A 14851-nucleotide genomic window follows, 5' to 3' on the forward strand; every position below is an offset into this window, starting at 1 on the left:
TAGAATGTAAGATTCTTTTGAAAATGTGAAGAGGGCTTACACCAGGTCAGGCCACTGGTTCAGCTCATTATTTGCTCTGTTAGGCAGCCTCTATCTCTTATGTAGTGCTGTCTGAGGCCAAGACCATCTTCTTGTAAAGCATGTGTTGTGCTGCTGAGGTATTACCTCTCACCAAACAGAAATGTTTCTTCTAAAAAGAAAATAATTTTCCAAACAATTCCACAGGATCACAATCGTAGCTATGATGCAAATCATAGTGCTCCCAGGATTTTAGCTGGAGTTATTTATACCTGAGAGATTTATAGTACTAGGAAGGTAGGCCTGTTCCTGATTTTGCCAACACACGTGGACACATACATCCACACTATTAAAACTAAATCTTGGTTCAGTCACAAGTGTGCATTTTGTAATGTGTTTTCAGGATATGGTCTGGCTGAGTTAAAGGGTTTATTGGTAAAGAGTTGTTCTCCCCTTATGCCCAGTCTTTTTAAGAGAGCTTTCCAGATAAGGAGTCTTAGTAACCCTTGGAGCCTTATAAATCTTAAAATCAATGTCAGATGATTTTATTAGTAATCCTAATTTTGTTGGAGCCTGGGAAACATTGAAATATCCATGACTTAGATCTCCTAGGGTTTTATTTTTAAAGGTAGAAGCAGCTATGCTGGGGGAGGAGGGGAGAGGTTGATGGTAAGGATCAGATGGGAAGGGGTTGAATAATGGGGTTAAATGAGATTTCTTTCCCTATTTTTGTGATTTGAATCATATTTCTCCCTGTGGGAGAAAAGTTCCATACTGAGTATCTACATGTTGTTCACCTCACATGAGGGGGGGAATCCTCTTTGGAAAGGGGTAAATCAGATCAAGCAAGCAGCGTGGAAGTAAAATGGGTCATCCTCTCCCTTCTCCCCCCTTGTGGCTATTTTTGCCTTTGGGAAAAGAAAGCCATAGTATAACCAGTCACAGGTCTTGTGTACGAGTAGTGGGTAAGGAGGGGAATGGCATCTGGATTTTCCACCAAAACATCTTAGTTAGCCCTGGGAAGAAAGTTAAAGAACTCTTTGTCTGGGAGCAAATGTTGTTGGGCAGAGTATTTTGAGCACGAGCTGCATAATATTTGCATTCTTACACTAACCAAATAATGACTTTCAGATTTTTGGAGCTCTCCAACTAACAAGAGACTGCAAAATCCTTCACCCCTCCAGAAGTCTCTCCCTTCAGACAGCATTTATAAAGACTCCCAGCAGCTCTGCCTCATAAATGGAGTTCATTCTATAAGAACCAGAACGCCTTCAGAGCTGGAGTGCAGCCAGACCAACGGAGCCTTGTGTTTTATTAATCCGCTCTTCTTGAAAGTGCATAGCCAGGATGTTGGTGGAAGTTTAAAAAGACAGTCTCCAAGAACTCAAGATGTGAATGGCCCAGAGAGATCTCGTTCTCCCCCACCCAGGCCTCCCCCACCTTCTATTCATAGTCTCCTTGCAAGCCCTCAGCTGTCCAGGACTGTAAACCAGGCCAGTCTGCCAGAAACTGTTGACAACAGCAAACACTGGAACTTGGAAGGGCTGCAGAAGAGGCCGACTCCTATCCCACCACCTCGCCTGAAGAAGAAGGCTCTCTCTCTAGAGGCAGAGAGCAACGCAAAGAACTCAGCTGTAACTGGACTAAGCTGTAACTCAGTGCATGGCTCAGAAGTTGCTAGCATTCCAGGTGGAGCCCCGCCTCAACAAAACTTAGCAGAGAGCAAAAAAAACTTAGCTGCACACTCTGAGTCACAAGTTCAGTGGAATGGAGGCAGGCAGAGACTAAGCGACATGAGCCTGTCTACATCCTCCTCTGACTCCCTGGATTTTGACAGGAGCATGCCGCTCTTTCCTTACGATGCGGATACTAACAGCAGCCTGGAAGAGTATGAGGGGGAAAGTGATCAGGAGAGCATGGCACCACCCTTGAAACCCAAGAAGAAAAGGACCAGTTCATTTGTGCTACCCAAAATTGTTAAGTCTCAGCTGAGGAAAGTGAGCGGTGTTTTCAGTTCCTTCATGACCCCAGAAAAGAGGATGATCAAGAAAATAGCAGAGATGTCTCGAGACAAGCGCACTTATTTTGGTTGCCTGGTTCAGGACTATGTGAGTTTCCTGCTGGAGAATAAGGAATGCCACGTTTCTAGTACAGACATGCTTCAGACTATCCGGCAGTTCATGACCCAAGTGAAGAGTTACTTGTCTCAAAGCTCTGAACTAGATCCTCCCATTGAATCCCTGATTCCAGAAGATCAAATAGGTAAGCAAGAGTGGAACATGAGGCACCTGTCAAAACTGAAAACAGGCCAACCTTGTTGCTGTTTCTATGCTGGCTTGAAAAATCTATTCTGTTAATAGTTGAAGTAACAGTTGTTTTTCCTGGTTTAAATTCCACTGTGCTAGAAACCAAATTGGAAATCCTATAAGAGAAAAGGTTTGGGGTACAGCAGACCATTCCTTTAATATTACAATGTGTAATGTACATACTCTTTTACGAAGTAACATAAGGTGTGTGTGTGTGGGGAGGAGGTGCTCCAAAATGCTTACAATCTGTAAATGACGTGTGAGAGGCAACAAGGGAATTATACATAGTAGTTATATGGACCTAGGCTTTGTTTTTGGAAAGGAGAAAAACCCTAGAACTCTAAAGTTCTAAGGCTGCAATCTGCTCTACTCACTTACTTGAAAGTAAGCCCTGTACAGTGGGACTTATTTCAATGTAAAAAATAGTTGTTTTGCATAGTTTTATAGGATAGCACTTGATGGTTGAAAAACGGGGCACACTCATTAAATCAGGTAGGACATCTGAGTAAATGTGTGTAAAATTAATTGCATGACTGCTGGCAGGCAAATTTTTAATCATATATTGCAGTCATATCTTATGGACTGAACATTTTTTGGTTTGGAATCTAGTATCTTATGTTTTTGCTTTTGAGTTGAAAATTACATCAGGGGGTTACAGATGCATTTGTTTTTATGTATTTATAATATAAGTTGTGTTGCTTTAAAATATGCAGCAGTGTTCAGAATCCCACAATTTAACAGTAAAAGCAGAATAATAATAACTTAAGCCCTGGCAAAAGCTTTAAAGCACAATTTGATAAATAAATATATATTTCTTTTTTTTTTAAAAAAACCAACAATTAAATTAAAATTCAAAATACAATTGGCCCTCCCATATGCATGGATTTTGCACCCACAGATTCAATCATCCATGACTTGAAAAAAATATTTTTAATCCCCCCCCCCCAAAAAAGCAAACCTTGCTTTTTGCCATTTTATATAAGGAATACCATTTTACTCAGCCATTGTATATAATAGCACTTGAGCGTCCATGAGGGTCCTGGAACTAGTGGATACCAAAGGCTCACTGTACAATAGAGTTAGAAGGTACATTGCCCAATTGCAAATGTTAAAGCATTTCATGGTTCTTGTCTCTTATCGGCTATACAGACTGGCCATTAAGGCCAGCCTGGGAGCAGAGTGGGAGAGTGGCATCTGCACAACATATGCCCCGACCCCACACCATGCCAACGTGACGCTGCACCACACGATGGGCAGCGTCATGGTTCTCCTCTGGTGCTGCATCCAGATGACATAGCACCAAAGGAGTGTTGAAAAGCTGTGATGCCAGTAGCTTTGGTGCCCTTTCCACAGTGCAAAAAGGAGCTGCTTTTTGCGCCTCCTTTTTGCGCCATGAAAAGGCCAGATCAGGGCCATGGCATGTAGTTGCCGCAGCACCGATCCGGTGCTAAAAGGGGAGGCTGCAGGCTACCTCTTAGGGGCAGTCTGTCGAGCCCCGTAGTGAAAAAAGCTGAACTTGTTTTATTTGTTTGGGATGGGTATTTGTCAGACGGGGTGCCACCACTTAAAGGGCCCTCTTCCCGCTCACATTGCCAAACTGTACCTGGGGAGGAACCTCAGATTCAGAACTGAAACATCAGGCAGCCTGGCTCTTAACAATTAAGGCTCAGACTTCTTACATAAGAGAAAAGGGATACTTCAAATTTTGTTTGCTCCTGTTTCATGTATAAATATTTTAGGTAATCTTGGAAGTATCTTTCTCAAAAGTTACTTCCTTGACATAAAATCCAGTGCCTTAGTTTATGTGCAGAGAGAGGATAGCTTGAAAGTTGACTTGCCTTAAGACAGAATACTTTTACTTACACTGAACTGTTTTCCTCCCCATTGACTCAGTGTTCTCATAATTTGGTGCATGTCCAGCACAGGGATTATTATATAATGCCGGCTGATAACTAAGTACTTACTCCGGGAATTGTTAAGTGTTACTGCATTGAAACTTTGTCCTGTCCTGAATCAAGTAGCTATCTCCATATGCATGACTCATTGTTGATCCATTGTTAAAGGAATACATAGCTAGTGAAACAACATTCTTTGGGGGTTTCCCCCACCCCAAATCAAAGATAGTGGTTTACTATGAAAGATACTACTGTGTGTTGAGATTTTGCAGCACCCTGAAACTACCCTTGTATTTTGTCCACACTCTCTTTCAAATTTTATCTTGTGGTTGGTTTGTGTTTTTGGTTTTTGCCCTTTACTGGAAGGATGTTGTTTAATCTATGTAAGCTTTGGTGGATTGCTACATTGATAACTTTCTTTGAAAATGTTAATCACTCCGTGCACAATGCATTGTCTTTTAGCTGAGTAAGTTCAGTTGAATAATTGATGGCCTGTGAGCAATTTCTAATTATGCAGAGAGCCAGTTTAAACAAGCAGAAATTTTGCTTTTGAACAGTTTTGCTGTCTTCACCAGTCTTGAGGTTTACAAGAAACCACAGCAAAACAGGCACATCAGATGTTGCTGATTTAAGCATAGAACTATGTGGCAGATGGACTGAATCATCACAGGCTATATAACAAAGGCCAACCTAATCCATTTTACTCCTCATTTTATTTTGTCATATTTACTCTCTCTATTAAAATAAAACAGAAATGGGGGATTAATTGGGGCTCAGGAAAAAGATGCATGCTTTTCTTTCTAGGTTAAACTGTGCCATTTCCTCCTTGGTCTGACTTTTCTTCTGGTAATGTGATCCCTCCAAGACTAGGCATGCTTAAAATAACCTCCAGATGATTATTCCCTGACATTGTAGGAAAGCATGTGTGTGTGTGCCTTGTGTGTCTACTTCGTCTATGTATGTTTTCAAGTCACCTATCAATTTATGGCAATCCCATTAATTTCAAAGGGGCTTTTTAGGCAACGAATACTCAGAGGTGGTTTTGCCACTGCTTTCCTCTGAAATATAGCCTACAGCACCTGGTATTCATTGGCGGTCTCCCATCCAAGTACTATCTAGGGCTCACCCTGCTTATCTTCCCATATCAAATGGGATCTTGTGCCTTTAGAGTATTTATGCCTGTATGTGACATAGGGAAGAAATAAAATTGAGAGGCTTTTAACCACACATTTGCTGTGGAACCAAATAATATTACCTTATATCATGTTATTTTACTTTATTACCTGCTCCCAAAACTCAGTGTGGGCTCTCCAGGTTCATTGGACTATGTCTCTGAATACATAGTGCTGCCCCTGGGAAATTCTGGCTGATTGGATCAAGCAGATCTTTGGGCAGTCATATACCAGAGTGAGGAACAACTTTTCTCAGTTTGGAACAATCTTGAATGGCATCCCCTAATGGCTATTCACTCCTTATTTTACTCATAATTCTAAAGCTAACTTGTATAACTGGTGGAGAGAGAAGTTGAAATATAAAATATAATTGAAACATATAAAAAAACAGCTGTAGATAAATATGGGATTTCCCCCCATTTGGGGTGCAGACCCTTTTTCCCCCTGCATCTCCCTAATTGCTTTGCCTTTTTAAGTTTCATGAACAACCACAACAAGAATTGCTCAGATTAACCTCATGGAAATCATTATTGCAGAGATAAACCAAGGGTATCCTATTTAATTATCTTATAAATAAAGAGACATATTTCTGACATGACAGATATGAGAGGTTATTCCTAGAAAAGTCAGAAAATAAGCAGTTCTGATATTGCAATTTTCACCATGTATTTATAGAAGAAAAGGTGGCCTTCCCTGAGATGTGTTTTGAAGTGCTCAGTTGTCTCGTAAACCAATGCCTGCCCCTTATACTTGAAGGAATTTGGTTGATGTGTTTTTGGATGAGGTTCCTCTGGACCATAAAGATCTATAGAATGTTACACAAGGGTGCTGAGGGACCTTTTTTGCCCCTCACTCAAGGCAGAACAACCCATGTGGGCGCTCATGAAAGCAGATATTTTTAATGTTCTCACTAGATCCCTTCCATGAAATTTGTTAAAGTTAAATTTGAATGCAATGTGTTTGGGCTCTCCTATTTATGAAGCAACTTAAGTTCATACAGGGGGCTGCCTTACACTAGCGATTATTTCCCTTCTCCTGGTTAGAAATTTCCAGAACAAGTATTGTTGGTAGTTGCCAAAGGATGCTGGATATCTGGCTACCTTGGGTTCTGTGCTGGGAGAAATGCAGGATATAAATAAAATAAATCTGAGCTACCATTAGGGTGACACCTGGGGTGATGGGCAATACTTCTCCCTTTTCTGTTTTGCTTGGGGCATATGTCTTCATTTTGAGTTCAGTAAGGAGAAAAAGGATACATGTGGAATTAGATGTTGCTTCTCTGTGGGACCCAGTTGTAGAATGCAAGAAGCAATGGCATGCAAACGAGAATGGATGGCACAAGTGATGGGGAATGTCTTTCCCATTTTGAAGGAAAAATGGAGTGGATTATGGAGTAGGGTTAAATCTAAAAATGCCCAAAGCTGCCCTGAACCTATGATATAGGACAGACTATTAACTGATTGCAAATCAGAAAGATTTTTAATGTAGAGAAAGATAATCCATAAATTAACAGATGCCATCCCAATACTGAGACACAGCTTGGACAAGTTACTTAAAACTTACGTTTCCAAGCACAGAGTTGAGGCTTGCCTAAGACCTCTCCTTAGTGAGTGAGTTTATATAGCATTGGTGAGATGTGAGCAAGGGATTTTCTAATTCATAGCTTTTAGAGATTACATTATGGAAGCTTTTTCTTGTTTTATATAGGTAACATATTTGTGCTTCATAATAAATGATTATGATATACAGTATAATGTTGTTGAATTAAAAACATGATGGCCACATCTCCTGGCATAGATACACATCTCCTGACATAGGTATTCTGCTGTCAGTGTGCTACAGTGGTGAATTGCCTATGATGTACAATTTGACAACTGGCAGGAATGTGACAATGTGAACAAAACACCAAGCTATCTTTTTTAACTTAGGAATTCCCAGCCTTCTAGGCTCAGAATCTAAGAATTTTCATCATCAATAAATAATAATAATAATAAAACTTTATTTATATACCGCCCTTCTAAAAACCAGGGCGGTGAACAACAATTCCGAACAATATAACAACAGGTCATACAAAATATTAAAAACAGATTAATAAAAATAATAAAATGTCCATGCCGGCAAGACAGTGCTGACAAGGGGAGGGGGGGGGGAGAGTAGCTGGTCAGGGGTAAGCTTGTTCAAATAAGTGGGTCTTTAGCCCCTTCCTAAATTGGGCTAGGGAGGTGGCTGAGCGGAGCTCGAAGGGCAGCGCGTTCCAGAGGTTGGGGGCTGAGATGGAGAAAGCCCTCCTGGTGGTAGAACTATATTTCGCCTCTGGAACGGTTAACAATAGCTGCCCTGCTGATCTGAGTGTGCGGGGCGGATTGTACGGAGAGAGGTGGTCCTCCAGATATCCTGGGCCCAACCAGAATGAAGGACCAGAACACTGAGAAGAGGCTTGTGAAATTACTGTTCTGAGTAGCAATAAATATTTCAAAATAAACAAGGTTAAACTGGAGGACCTTTTAATGTTAAAAGATCACTCAGATAATTTCTCTCTCTCTCTCTCTCTGTGTGTATTGTGCTGCTTTGAAAGATTTCAAAAGAGTATTTCAGTACAGGATGCAGATGGGCATTCCAGAAGTCACAGGAAAACTGCTCACCCTATCAAAGCATTTCCTCTTTCCACTTTCAAGTGGCTAATAGTAAGTCTACATACAGCTTTAATTAAATCACTTTACTTAATTAAAAATGATCAGGGGCTGCTATTGCCTGTCAAACTAGTTTTTGTGATAAAGCATGATGGAATTAAGCAGTGGTTCAAAATACTTCCATGTCTGCAGCCCCAAGCACACATGTCTATTAAAACACACACAAAAACTGTGAAACCAAAACCAGCTTTATATATTTTCTAAGACATATAGTAGTCACAAGGATATATATGAGGTATCGGATTCAATAACAGAGGGTATCGATTTTCCAGGGGATGAAGTATTTCCCACTGTGCCCACAAATCATATTAATTCAGTGACGGAAAGGAAAAAAGTAGGCCACAGGGCTGAAACTGTCTTATGCCTTTGCTTTGCCATTGAGGTATGACGGTAAGTGTTTCAACTTTCTGTGACTGCACAGAGGTTTAAAAGACTGCCAGCACAGATTGGTCTGTGTGCTGCTGGTGAGAATTACGGGTGTAATTCTTAAGGAAATGTGTGCCATTCATTCTACCATATGCATACTGGATCCTTCCTGGATGTTGAAAGCAGCCCAAGGGGAACTGACAGCTTGGGTAAAAGGAGTCGTGAATGCCTTACTACAGCAAGGCAGTTTCCATCTTAACTAAAAGAGGCTGTGATAAGGCCATTGTTGGGAAAAATCCTTCCTGGATCCCAGTCTTCAATATCCGCTTTTTTGGGCAAACCACTACAGTGTGCAGTAGCTTTCCAACTGCAGGGGTACCTGGATGAAACAGATTATCTAGATCGGATTAAATCTGACACCAGGCCTTGTTATAGGATGGAGACATATTTGGTTACCTTGGTAGATGACCTATGCAGGGAACTAGACAGGGAAAGTGTGTCCCTGTTGGTTCTGCTAAAGCTCTTGGTGGCTTTTGATACCACGGACCATGGTATCCTTCTGGGCTCATTCTGACATGAGTGAGGCTCAGGGGCACTGTTTACAGTTGTTCTGGTCTTTTCTGGAGGGGCAGACTCAGAAGGTGATGCTGGGGATTGCCTGTTCAGTACCCAAGCAACTATCCTGTGGTTTCTCTCAAAGCTTGATTCTGTCCTCCATGCTGTTCACTATTTACATGAAACTGCTGGACAGGTCATCTGGAGTTTTGAGATTCAGTGTCATCAAGTGTGCTGATGATAGACAACTCTTTTCATTCAATTCCAAGGAAGCTGGTTTTCTACTGAAACCAATGCCTGTTGTCATTAATAGACTGGATGAAGAGGAACAAATTGAAACTTAACCCAGACAAGACAGAGGTGATCCTGGTCAGTTAGAAAGCAGATCAGGGAATAGGGATTCAATCTGTGCCGGATGGGATTACATTGCCCAGGTTTGCAGCTTGGGTGTGCTCCTGAATTCAGAGCTGAGCTTGGATGCCCAGGTTTCAGCTGTGTCCTGGAGTGCATTTCCACAGTTAATACGAGTGCACCTGCTGCTCTCATTCTTTGAGAACTCAGATCTAACTATGGTGACACATGCCTTGATTACATCCAGTTTGGACTACTATGGAGCTGCCCTTGGAAACTGTTCAGAAACTTCAGCAGGTTCAAAATGCTACAGCCAGACTGTTGACTGGGGCTGGGTACAGGGATCATGTGACACACACACACCTTTGAACAAAAAACATTGGCTTCTTCTCAATTTCCAGGCATAATTAAAAGTGCCAGTTTTGACTTTTCTAGCTTCTGTCTAGAAAGACCGTATCTCCTTATATAAAGCAGCATGTGCCTTAAAGTCTGCAGGGGAGGGCTTTCTCTCAGTCCCACCACCTTCACAGGCATGGTTGGTATGGCTGCTCCCAGGTTGTTGAACTCTCTTCCACAGGAGGGCCCTGTTTTCTTTCTGCTGGCAAGTGAAGTTATTTTTATTTAAGGAGGCATTTAGTGTCAGCAGATAGAGCAGAAAGATTAGATAGACAGAATAGATATACAGACAGCAGACACAGCAGATAGAGATGGGGATAGGGTGTAGTGTTTTTTTAATTGCGTCATCTGTTAAATGTGTTTAATTCTGTTTTAACTCGTGTTTTTAACGTATTCTTTTAACCTAGAGGTGAAGCAGGTGGGTGCGAAGGAGTAGCCTTGATCAACTCCAGCCGGAAGCAGGTCGGAACCCCATTGTCCACATGGCTCACTCCCAAGGTGGTCTGCGGATGCAGGGTCCGACTGGTGCTGGCCAGGAGTCGGGTTTTCCCAGCTTCTTTTTGCTTTGATCCTAAGGACCAGAGCATAGCTTTGGCATGGCTTCCGGCAGCTTTGGAGGCATGCGTCATATACAATATAAGGTATGCCTTCAAAGCAGCCGGAAGCCACTTCATTCAGACTGTCTGTTTGGGGCTTTAGTTAGTTTAATTGTATTTTAACTTGTATATTAAGTACTGTATTTTTAAGGTGCTGTGCACTGTCTTGGGTCCTGCACCAGGAGAAAGGCAGGATATACATTAAATAAATATTTTTAATAATTTTTTTTTATTTTGTTACTTGTTATAACTATATCCCAGCCTTCTGAAAATAAAAGGCATTTAAGAAGCTGGCAATATACTATTCAACTACCAGGGTTTGAATTCCCAGTTGGCCATGGAAACCTATTGGGTAATCTTGGTAAAGTCACACTCTATCAGCCTCAGAGGAAGGCATTGGCGAACCCTCACTTTGAGACCCAATTTTGGGGGAAAGTGGGATCCAAACCAGCATGATATAGTCACTTGAGTGTTGGACAACAACTCTGGAGACCAGGGTTCGATTTTCCACTCAGCCATGAAACCCATTAGGCAAATCACATGCTCTCAGCCTCAGGGCAAAACAATGACAAATCCTCTCTGAACAAAACATGCGAAGAAAACCCCATGATGGAGTCGCCATAAGTCATAAATTACTTGAAGGCACACAATAACAAAAATAAAAATACAATTAAAGTATAACTAGATTGAAACATGATTAGAGTACATCAGTATACAGAAAACAGCACCCAGTTAAACCCCTTGCAGTAGCAACCCAGCTGAAATACCAAGGCTGTGTTTGAATAAAACATCTTTTCCTGCCAGTGAAAACAGGGAAAACTGACAATTGATCAGGTATCCTGAGAGCTTTGTTTCTTGCTAACCTCTGTTTGAGCAAACCAGAGCTCTCTGACAGAGAAGTCCAACTGTCCCACAAAACTACAGTTCCCAGAATTCCATAGCATTGGGAAATGGCAGTTGAAAGTGGTGTCAACCTGGATTATTTCTGCAGTGTGGATGCAGCCATAGTCAGTGTCTGAGCCAATTGAGGATTTGAAGCCAAGTCCCTCTAGTTTTAGTCCCAACACTGGACATCAGTACCCTAATGCTGGCCCTCCATTTACATCTGGCATGAAATCCTTAGCCCAACCTTTGAGATTATTTTGGTATACTAAAAGCAGATGAAGTAAAAAGGAGGATGTGATAAACATGTAGTGTTTTTTCTTTAAAACCATTTTAAATCCTTCCAAAGTTTAAAAAAGGACTGTGAAAATATGTTTCATTATTCCCTACACTTCTACTTGAAATGGTAAAGTGTTGTTTGTATCTCAGTGGAACAAGAGAAACAGTGTTGAGCCCTTGGTTTGGGAGAAGTGTCAGAAATGTCAGAAAAATGTAATCTAGAGGGAGCCAAATTATGTGGAGCTGATAAAGTGCATCCTATCTTTGAGGTATGCAAACAGGTTACAAATATTGACTGTGTATCATACATAGTAGCCTAATATCTAAGAAACATTCTTGCAGTTGTTCACAGATTTCAGCTGTGGGGGCAGCTTGTATGTGGGGGAGAGGGAAGGAAGGATTGATTTTTAGAGCTATAGTGTCATAACAAAAACAAAGTTCCTTCATAGCTAAGGGTGGAGGAGCACAACTCTGCCACCGCAGAAGTTTTTTCTTCTTCTTAGTATTTGCTAATGACCTCATAGCAAAGAGCCTTTGAAAGCAAAGTTATGTTTTCTTGAGCATTGGCGTGGGGTTTTCCAACCTGTCACAACTCCAGCTTTTCTGCCTATGCATCTTATGTACATATTCACCACTGTGAAGTAGCTTCCTTCATCCATACCCTTGGGCATGTCCAATCCCAAAGAGATGTGCAGTGTCTTGCATACCTCTGCCACCGTATCTAATAATGAAGGTTTATTGTCAACTGTGGGTTTTTCAGGAGGAGGGTTGTACAATAAATATTATGCACAAGTAATTTTCTGAGAACAAGTGTCATAATTAATGTTTCCAGAATAAATAATGGCTAAGATCTTGAATTGACATTGTAACAATGATGGCAGAGCTCTGTGTTCTAGTTACAACTGATGATGCCCTCCCAAACCATAGTCCAGCTTACTATGTCATAACTGCTGAACAGGATGCCAACAAAAATATTTTATAATCACAATAAATAATAATGATCAGCAAAACAGCAAATGGATAATTTCATTCCTGTGAAATAAAGGAAGTAAAGGATTAAGGGCTGGAAAATGGAGAGGGAAGTAGGGCTGGAGAAGTCTGCACAGGGGAATATTTCCTGGGGCGAAAAAATAGTGGTGATGGTTAAGTGTTATATGTTGTGCCAGCAAAATGTTCCTCCTTATACTCTTCACTAAAATGCATGCTCCCTTTGTGCTGTGGGAGAGGAGGAATCACTGAAGGCCACTGAAGGGCAAAACTTGTGCTAGCCTAGCATACAACTCAGTCTGACCTGTAGCTCTTGCACTTGCTTGGTATTTGTTCAGTGGACCGTTCTTATACACTGGGGTTTGGTTCCAAGATCCCCTGTGTATAACAAAATCCGTGGTTGCTCAAGTCCCATTAAATATAATGACATAGCAAAATGGTGTCCCTTATAAAAAATGGAAAATCAAGGTTTCATATTTGAAATTTATACTTTTTAAAAAACATTTTCAAACCGTGGATGCTTGAATCCGTGTATAAAAAATCTGTGTATAAGAAGGGCCAACTGTACCCTGGCAAGTGAATCTTATGAATCGTTACTGACTGGTAGTCTGGCAGCTGAGCCTGTGCCTTCCAAATTAAACGTTCTGTGCACAAGAAGAACAAGCTTCTGTAACATGGCTGGCCAAAGGAAGTGTGGTCCATCACCCGTCCATGGTTTTCTAAGTGTCTTTCACCCCCATCCCTTTGTTGTCATTCTAGACAGACAGCAAAATGGGAGTACAGAGATCTTGTAGCACCTTTGAGACTAACTGAAAGAAAGACGTTGGCAGCATGAGCTTTTGTAGACTAAAGTCTACTTCCTCAAATGCATATAGAATCATAGAGTTGGAAGAGACCGCCATCCAGTCCAACCACCTGTCATGCAGGAAATCTAAATCAAAGCATCCCCGACAGATGGCCATCCAGTCTCTCTTTAAAGACCTCTAAGGAAGGAGACTCCACTGCACTCTGAGGGAGTTTGTTCCACTGTTGAACATCCCTTATTGGGGGTTTCATAAAAGGAGCAGGCTCATGCTGTCACCTTCTTTTAGTTAGGTGCTGGAAGATCTCTCTACATATGGACTCTACAGACTAACACAGCTATGTCTTTGAATTCTAGAAAAATGAGAGGTTTACCAAGTCCTTGGTGTGCTGCCCTTAACATGATGGTTCACATGTTGCACAGGGTAAGGCTAGAAATCACAGAAAATAATTATAGAAATCACAGAAAATAAACCAGTTGCTGTTGGCCTACATCTTCAATGGTCAATGTTGGGATTACTAGTTCCATTGTGCTGTTGAGTTGCTTTCCTGAGCCAGGATGACCAGATGTCCTCCTTTTCCCAGACATGTCCTAGATTTCAATCTTCTGCTCGGGAGGAATTTCAAAATGTCCTCCATTTTGAGTATGAGTAAGAATCATGCATTTACGTTTATATGAGCGTCTAGCTTTTATTTGACAAGGGTCCTATATTTTTCTTCAGCGTCCTATGTTTGGCAGTCCACCTTTGCAGTTATAACATCTGGTCACCCTGTCCTGATCAGCCTTTGTGAACTGTCTCTCCTCCTTTAAAATATGTAATTTTAAGTTTTTAAGTTCAAAAAAATTTATACTTTGCAGGGCTTGAAAGTGAAATTCTGGTATTCAGCTGCCCTTCCTTCTCTTCCATTCCTTTCCCTCAGAAGTCCTCTGCATGCCACATGGATATCATTCAGAAATGGAAGAAAAAGGCAGGTGCAGGCTGATGTTTCGCTTTGTTTTCCCCCCTTTAGATTTTATTTTAAGGAAAGAAAAAGGGAAAGAAAAAGTAGGCTGCTAGGCGTAGAGGCTGTTCTGATTGGATGGTTATGTGCTTTGTTTGGGATGAACATTCTCAGAACATCACTGCCTACAATGGATGTTATTTTAGCATCATGTTTTCTTTCTCTGCAATGTGAAATCAGATCCCTATGTGGGATCAGTTATGTGATTTGTATTGGTCTCAAAACCCAGTGTCTGCTTTGTGCTTTGTCTTTGCACCAATTGCTTGTCCTTTGTAACTAGATAGGCCCTTCTGGGAGCCACTTTGAAGTGTTGACTGTAACACTATATCAGATTACTAAGTGTGCTTACAGACCTGACCTCTTCCTATTTTTCTGCATCCCTGTTGCTTCCTCTACCCCACTCCACCCAGTTGCATTTTATGTTCACTGATTCTTTTGTGGAGAGTAGTGAATCAAAGCATAATATTTTTGAGAAAATCAAACTGTGTTAGTTTGTGGCTTCCTATGCAAATTGTGTAAAACAAAAGCATAGTAAAGGAAATATTCAGGGAGATT

General features: G+C 41.2%; 1 protein-coding gene across 9 annotated transcripts in view; it reads left to right on the forward strand.

Moving 5' to 3' along the window:
- Nucleotides 1–14851, forward strand: part of RIN2 (Ras and Rab interactor 2) — a 76048-nt gene that overhangs the window by 47652 nt on the left and 13545 nt on the right. For all 9 annotated transcript variants that reach the window (XM_042462536.1, XM_042462538.1, XM_042462541.1 and 6 more), the window contains one exon: nt 1150–2280. In XM_042462536.1, coding sequence (XP_042318470.1) covers nt 1150–2280 — 1131 coding nt within the window. The remainder of the gene's footprint in view (nt 1–1149; nt 2281–14851) is intronic.

The sequence above is a fragment of the Sceloporus undulatus genome, chromosome 4 (genome assembly GCF_019175285.1).
Source record: "Sceloporus undulatus isolate JIND9_A2432 ecotype Alabama chromosome 4, SceUnd_v1.1, whole genome shotgun sequence".
Taxonomy (NCBI): domain Eukaryota; kingdom Metazoa; phylum Chordata; class Lepidosauria; order Squamata; family Phrynosomatidae; genus Sceloporus; species Sceloporus undulatus.